This window comes from Cariama cristata, unplaced genomic scaffold (genome assembly GCF_000690535.1).
Source record: "Cariama cristata isolate BGI_N322 unplaced genomic scaffold, ASM69053v1 scaffold38143, whole genome shotgun sequence".
Classification (NCBI taxonomy): domain Eukaryota; kingdom Metazoa; phylum Chordata; class Aves; order Cariamiformes; family Cariamidae; genus Cariama; species Cariama cristata.
The window spans coordinates 7412-15804 of NW_009609667.1; the positions used below are offsets into that span (position 1 = coordinate 7412).

Here is an 8393-nt window from a genome sequence, read left to right on the forward strand (position 1 = left end):
TTCCCAATAAGGGACAATTTCTGTATATTGAAAATAGCCCATTTTTTAAAGTCACACAGTATGTATGTGTGTTAAAGCTGTGTTCGCTGAGGTCATTTATATTAATTTCCAGCTCTATTTATGTAAGTAAAGTGGGATCAGCTCCATTATGTACATACTTTTATATCTTCTGAATGTTATTGCATATACATAGAGATCTTCATTCTACCGTTGCATCAGAAGCACACAGCTGTGTCTACATAGCTATCTTTCTCGGTACAGCAGTGAAGTTTTGAAACAATTTCCTAGGCCAACCTCACTTACCTTGCATTGGTTCAGCTAGCAGGATAATTTGGGGCTGTATAAATTAGATTGCTGTCAGAGAAAACAAAAGCAGAAGCTTCCTTCCAGATGTGCCAGATGCACACAACCACCAGTGGAGATACAGTAAAACCAGTGGTTGATCCTCTAAGCGACTTTCTGTCATGGACTTGGTGGAAGTGTTCACACCAGGGCATGGGACTAAATCTAGCCGAGCATAATACCCTTTAGCTTAAATAGTGGAGTTGAAAGCAGCTTGATGCTAAGTGCTTTGATATATTGATCTGCTCCTGTTGCATCAGGTTACTCATTGGTGTATGTGTACATGTCCCCACCTCATTTCAAGTGTCCGTGCAAGCTTATATCATAGGGTTGCATTGTCCCCTGATTTTGAATGTAGTCACGATATTCCAGATTCCGTTCCTCTTCTCACCCTTCTCTGGGTAAATGTTTCATCAAGAAACTTACATAGCAGTCGCTGCCGTGGCATTATTTTACTGCATTTTACTAGGAAGTGGAGAACAATTTATTTACTGACATCCCAGACACTGAAGTTATTGACACCATGATACGTACAAGTCAAATTACACCAAGATCATCTCTAGATATTACCAAGTCATGTATTTTTGTGAATTTACCAGTAGTGGTACAAACATCTAGAGAGGATAACGATGGCAGTCTTCCCTGTCTGTGATGCGCTTCAGGGACGGACCCCTGTTTCTGGTCCAGTTGATGACCAACCCTCATTTAGTGAAGACCCTTTTCTGCTTCAATGCTTTCTACAATATGTGCCTTTGTGCCTGCTGTCAACCAGACCCCTACGTGCTGCAGACCCCAGACATGCTTCATGTACTGTGCACAGCACGCCTCAGCTCCATGCATCTTACACGACCACGCTTATTCTTGTAACGGGATGGCCTGTGCAGCTTTTGTTTCTTTAAACTTCCAGCAACATCACTAAGGGCTGCACTCGAGTCCCTCAGCGGAAGGCTGTCCTGTCACATCTCCCATTTGCCATTCTTGCACAACAAGACTCTCTGCACACCAGAATCTGGTAGAGGCTGCCACAAAGGCTCCCATTTTCTGAGTAGCATGTGGCTTCCTTCAGAGTGCAAGATATTTTAACAGGTAGAGGAGGGAGAAAAGGGAAAAAAAATCTTTCTGAAAATTACCTTGAGTTGTGAAGGAGTCTTGAGAGGGCGGGCTACCATCCTGCTAGTTTTCCTGCTTTAATAGCTTGGTGCAGATCATGGCAGGTGCGGTATGGCAAGTGCCTCCCGGGTTAGTGTTGGTGGACTGAATTGGGCACAGAGCAAAGACCGGACACCGTTGTGCCTTTTTGCTCACCATTTATGCGGAGTGAGGTCTGTCCACCCACCAAATCACTTCTAGGGGCAATCCAGTTGTTACACTGAAGATAAATCCTGGGAGCAGTGTAGCATACAAGCAATGTGAATGAGGGTGGAAAGACAGCCCTGGGGAGAAGCTAGGCTCATGCCATAAATATACCTGATTGCTTATAAGATGTTGTTACATTCTGATTTTTTTTAACACTGTTTTTCCCCATCACATTGGGAAATTAGTGGCATTGTTGCAGTTAATACACTTAACGTAGATAGCCCTTCAATTGTCCGATCTTTTTTCTCTTATGCTCTCCTGTCTTCCTTTTCTCAAATTTAAGGGTTTTACTATTCCTAGTTTTGTTTAAGTATCTATAGAAACATACCTTTCAGACTGTCATTTCTCTTTTGGTGCGTGGTGTCTCTCACTGTCCAGGTTATTGAAGATAACGGTGTTCGAAGAGTTGTGGTGGTTCCCCAGGCTCCAGAATTTCATCCTGGTGGTCACGCAGTGTTACACAGGCCTCCGCATCCCCCACTGCCTGGCTTCCTTCCTCTTCCAGCCATGATACCCCCTCCACCACGTCATATATACTCACCCGTGACTGGAGCTGGTGACATGGCAACACAGTACATTCCACAGTATCACACCTCACAAGTATATGGGGATCTGGGTAAGTACCTTGTCAAATATTGCAAGTTCTATCAAAGGAAATAATGGTCCACTCATTTCCAGCGTCTGTTACACTGATGTAGGAGCTTTATCAAGTAAGACTTAACAGCTTGAACGGGAGCTATACACGAAAGTTTTATGAGGATACCGGTCTTGTTTTTACTGAAGCTTGTTATTCCAGAAGAAGTTCTTTTAGTTAATTAGACTTGTCTGTTCAGTGATCCATTAAACATACAGACTATTTCTTAAGTGTACCAGTTATAGATCTGCCCAGGAAAGCAATGCAGGAAGTGCTTGTAGTGATTCAACTGATGCTTACTGCTGAGATCCGGTGTTTAAATTCATATCTGAGCACTGTTCTGAGATCTCGTGTCATGCAGGTATCATGTTTGAAGCATGAAACAGGAGCTCCTAGTATTGATTATGGAAAAAGTTTGCTATTTTTCATAAAACTGTATGCATTTAGTCCAATGTCCGTATTGAAGTCCAACTTTAGGTGCCACCAACCTAAACTTAATACTGTAGTTGAAGCTGTCTTTGGTAGTGCTATTGGCATCTGCCTTTAATACAGTTTAGTGGCAAAGTGTACCTGTGTACTAACTCAGGTTGGGTTGTTAGATAAATATTTACATTTCTGATAGACTTGCTTTTCTTTAGGTAAACTTCTGCTGTAAGGCAGGTGCCGACCTTGAAAGAATTTCAGAGAGCAATGCCAGGTTGCTACTTTTTAGAGAAAGAAGCTAGAAGCTGTGGAGGGGGAGACTAAACACAACTTTGTCATGTCACAATAGATGTGTAGATTCTCAGCGTTCCATGATACTACTAAAATAATCTAAAAATGTCCTCCATATAGTCACTGTGCTTAAATAGTCATGATGTACAAAACCATTAGATAAGAATATACCGATGTCTTGATCTTCATGGAATTCTTAGTGTTTTGGTGTTCTTATTTGTACTTTATTTCTTCCTTGTACTACTTTCATAAAAAGTACATTATTAGATGCTATTTGGGTGCTTATTTATAGTTGTATTAATTTCTTGGTTTCCTGTGGATGGCAGTTGTTCGCTTTTAGTTTGCTAAATTAGGAGATTGGAGTATGATAATTAAATGCATAAAAGATAAAGGATACTTCGTAATGGAATAATATTTTTTAGATTTCTGCTGCTAGGTTATATCCCTTTAAATATGAATTCAGTGGTAATTTGCTAAACTGCTAATGTAAAAAAAAAAATAAAGTGGGATTCTTTGGGTTTGCTTTTGTTTAACTATGTAGGGAATTAGAGGACTAGGGATGCTGTAATTTGTTACATATTTGCTACAGATTTCATATTTAATTCTGGACCACTAGCTTTGGCTATGGCTTTCAGAAGTCGAAGCCCACAGTTAGGCTCCTGTATGAGGAATCTGAATTGAAGGAGGAAAAAAAAACCAGAAGCGCTTAGAGCATGGCAATTCTCAAACAAGAGCACCTGAATCTCTAATGGTAGTGAAAATCAAATCTCTAAATAGTCACAGCTTATCTAGTAGTCCTCTGTCAAATTTTCTAGGAATTAAGCTGACCTAAAAAAACAGAAAGTGAAAAGTTCTCTAGATTTGTGGTTTTATCCTTCTTGCAAGGAAGTTTTTATTTGATCTTGTTTTCTATACTTCCTTGCACGTGAGCAATAAAAAATAATGAACTTCATTCTTCAGATTGAGTGATCCAACTTGCCTAAAAATGGACAAAATCAGTGCTGGTTTTGAAGGATGTATTTTTTGTTACACTAAGGAGAGAGTTGGTGCCACGTGGTACACTGTTTTAAAGTCTTGAGTCGGTAAGCTGTTTCTAAGCATAAAGGTGAAATGGATAAAATGTTAGAACTGGACATAAAAGTTCACCAATCTACAGTTTAATTTTTTTCATTAATCTGGTACTGACTTTTTTCCAAAGCCACGTTCTGACTTAGAGATGGGACTTTGGTGATACTCCAGCAGTGACTTGGGTTACTGTGTACAGGTATAGTGTTCTTACAAGACCTAGCCGTACCATCTTCAGTTTTTTAGTGTCTTTCAGTTGCCTTATGCTTTTGTGGGGTTTTTCCCTGTTGATTTCTGCTGAAGCACTGTAAAAGTAATAGAGCTCAAGTTGCGTTCCAAAACTTATTCAGTATTAGAGCAAACCTCCTCCCATGTAATAAAGTAGCACATTTTTTCTGTGTTGTCTTTATCCTTACAGGTTAAGGAAGATTATAGAAACACTTTGAGAATAATTTTTAAGTAGAAAAAAGGTATGGGAAGGAAAGATTACACTTTCTCCACTAATGTAGTGTTCATGTTCAATTAGCGTGTATCAGTTTACCTGCTGGATGCTTCAGTTTTCCAATAGGAGTAAAGATGTAATTTTTACATACAAGTGCACGCTTAACACACATAGCATTTTTAAATAGATTTTTAATTACATTCTGTTCTTACTGATTAGTTTTGTTTTTTTTCTTGTTTACTTTCATTTAGATACTCTGCCTGCTCATGGAAGATCCAACTTTAGAGACGAAAGGTCTAGTAAAACATATGAAAGGTTACAAAAAAAATTAAAAGATCGACATGGAACTCAAAAGGATAAGTTAAACAGTCCCCCGTCATCTCCTCAGAAATGTCCTTCTCCTACAAGTGAACATAATGGACTTACAAAAGGACAGGATGCAGCTGGTATAAGCACAGGTTCTACCAAAAGCAAATCTTTGGGTAAAGGAAAAAGCAATTCTCAGACAGATACAGAAGTAGAAGGTAAGTGTTAACAAAAATTTATTTTTATAGAGAGAGAGATACATAATGCAAGTCCAGTGTCTGGCTGAGAATAGCACTTGTAGATGGAACACTGTACTTTGACAATCTTGAAGTTGAGTAGTAGCCCGTAACTGCCCTGACTTCCATAGAATGGAGTTAAGGGCAGTCGACCTGCTTGTCATATTGGAACGATGGGCCTAAGGGAACAAAACTGCTGATGCGCAAGTCTCCGTGTAGATTTAAGCAAGTCTCTGTGTAGATTTAAGTAAATCTTATTAGTCATACTTCTTAACACTGTTTAAAGAAAAATCTATGGTTTGTCCAGGCTTACTGGTGCTTACATTTTAAGGAATCACTGAATACTGAAGGCGTGCTTGATATTGCAGAAAACATGGAAAGAACCAGGTGTCTGATGGAGGAAACCTACATTCAACTTGCTGAAGAGGAATGTTTTGTACAAGATACACTGTTGCTATATAAAATTCACATAATACCTGTCCCTACCAACTCATTCTTGAAAGGCCTTTGTAGAAAAAGACTGGTCCTCACACTGGTCTGTGTGAGTTCATGTTTTCTAAAACACTACCATAGGGACTGTGTTTATTATTAATACCTTCATTTCACTGGAAAGCTTGTGATCTTATAAATGGACTGAATTCACTCAGTCTTGGCCATATAGTCATTGTCATATATATGACGATGTGTCACTATGCAACTTTCAGGTCACTGCCGTGGCACTTAAGATTCGGAACACAACGTCAAAGACTTGTCATCAGCCAAGGACAATATTCTCATAATAGGGAGCTGTAACTAGTGATGCTGAGAGAAACAAACCTGTTTTTCTCGACTCACTGAAGTTTGCTTTGACATGATGATTTTGTGCCAGTATATATAGATTGCTGTAAACCAAAAGGAATGTGAAGGAAATATGTCTAACCAAGACCAGGAAATCTCAACCTACAAGAGCTCTTTAAAAACATGTGTAGATGATACCCTGTGAAAGCTTAGTACTAAGGGGCACCTTTGAGAAACAATTTGAATTCAGCAGTTGGGAACTGCTGCTCCAAACTTGAGTGAATACTTGTCAATATAGTTGCAGAGTGGCATTTGTCTTGGCTTCCGTTTACTTTCTGTTAGTTGGTATTTATATGTGAGCTAACTTTACCAAGGGCACAGGTGATAAAAGGTAGTGTTGCTTACATATGTTATGAAAATTGTGTTAACGGTTCCTTAGAAGTATTTTATATGAAAAATGGAAAAGTCCACTTTTCAAAATTACTTAATTCAGGAGATGTTTAGGAAAATTATGTACTGTGACTTAGACTTGTAATAAGAAACAAAAGTCAGAGATGCATTTAATTATCTTCAACAGCATAAACTGTCTTGGAAATATAAAGTTGTAAATAGATTTGACCTGTGGGTTTTTTTTAAAGAATTTTGTCAGGCTTTGTTTTTCTTTTATTTTTCTTTTTAGTTTAAGGCAGGTTAAGTGAATTAAAAATGCCTGACCAAACCTTTAAAACTGAGTAGGCTGTTCACTTACACTATTGAGATAATGAAATTTTAATATTGTGTGGGAGAAAGCACATAAAACACTTTCTATAAACTGAGAGACGTTTATAAAGCTTGGCTATACCTTCAGCTGAAACAAAACACCTTAGATTCTTTCCCTGAGATGTAACGGAAGGCTAAGCTAAGGTTTGTCCTTGCAATTGAGGGAGGCCAACTGTGTTATCAGTGGTCTTCCAGCTGATGTGCAATAACATATTTATACTACTGCAACTTGGCTGCATTTACATCCAAAGAGAAATCCATAGGAAATATCTCAACCAAGAGCTTAAGTTCTCCAGAGCAGTAGTTTGTTTAAAGTTATACATTAATAAAAGATAACCAGGCTTTCTGTGTTCCATAAATCGTAGAACAGATTTAGAAATAGTTTTATATGAACAACGTCTTCGGGAGCTTTTTTAGTTTTATGTTGCCTTAGATGAATGCAAGTTGGCAAGGTGTTCTATTTTATAAATACTTTAGTCTCAGTGCGGTTGTTGAATTTGAAGAGCTATTTCACTGTAAGTCACTGAACAATATTCATGGGTACTTTTTGTTTGCTTTGATTTTGTTTTTTTAAGAAAAGGATGAAGAAACAAAAGCACTTGAAGCACTTCTTTCTAATATAGCCAAGCCAGTGGTAAGTAAAGCAAGCTTTCCATAAAATCAGAATGTATCCGTTGCTATTTTCCACAGTTACACCTCCTTTTCTCTGCAAGTTTAAAGGATCTTTAGCTCCCCACACTAAAGAAAACTCACTTAATTTCCAGTCACTGAAATGTAAATTACCAAAGTAATTTTTAGTGTCTTAACATTTACGAAGCTAAAATTGTCTTGATACTTACTATGTGGAATTCTTCTTCTTGGCCACTCTGTGAAATCTCAGTATTAATAGAATTATAAAAAATATGTATAGAAAGAGCTTGTAATGTTGCCAGTAACATAATGATGATGCTTAACATCATCTCTTACTGTAAAATCTATTCTCAATTTCCTGTAACATTGTTTAGTTTTAACTGTTCAGGAAACAATTTTATACACCAGATGTCTCTAGTCATGAGAGATACCTGGAGAGGTTTTCACAACCTCACCAGACATGAGGTTTTGGAAAACCTTATTTAAAAAGTAAAGAAAAACTGTGACAGACTTCTGTTTAATAGTCTCTGGCACCTCCAGGGAAGAGACATAAAATTTGCCGAGGAAGGTGACTGTCAACAGTGGGCTTCCGACTTACCTGCTTGAAAATATACCGATTTCTTTTTAGTTTGTAAAACTGTAATTCTAATTCTGTGTAGATACTCTTTAAAGCACTGTTGCCAAATTTGGCAGTTTCTTGCATTTTAGAGCAGACCTTTTCTTTCATCATCTGGACCTTCCCTGGTCCTAACCCTTCTGTGAGTCTTTACACAGCTTTTCCAAAAATCTGCACCTCAATCCTCAGTCCACCAGCTTGCCCGAGTAAAACCAGTCTGTGTTCCCTATTGTAAACTACAAAAAGTCCATGCAACTGAAACTCCAGGAGGAGCTTGCCAGGGGTTTGTCCAGTTGGTCAGCTACTTCCTCCATAATAAGGCACCCTGCTTTTCATCTTTTGTCAGTCCTCAGCTTCCCACAGTACACGTGTGCGCACGCACACACACGCACACACTTTACATAACTAATAAAGAAGAGAATACTTTTATGGAAGGAAGGACATACAGAGAAAAGAAGATGAAGAAGGAAAAAGGGTCAGATGGAATGATCATTGGACTTCCAGCATTGCCATTCA

At 38.4% G+C, this 8393-nt stretch overlaps 1 protein-coding gene across 1 annotated transcript in view; it reads left to right on the forward strand.

Moving 5' to 3' along the window:
• LOC104159642 (fibronectin type-III domain-containing protein 3a-like) overlaps positions 1-7289 on the forward strand; it is a gene marked incomplete at its 5' end in the record, with an annotated part of 10111 nt that extends 2822 nt beyond the window's left edge. Inside the window, 3 exons of the mRNA XM_009697604.1 lie at positions 2077-2314; positions 4805-5077; positions 7207-7289. Coding sequence (XP_009695906.1) covers positions 2077-2314; positions 4805-5077; positions 7207-7289 — 594 coding nt within the window. The remainder of the gene's footprint in view (positions 1-2076; positions 2315-4804; positions 5078-7206) is intronic.
• Positions 7290-8393: the final 1104 nt, after the last annotated feature.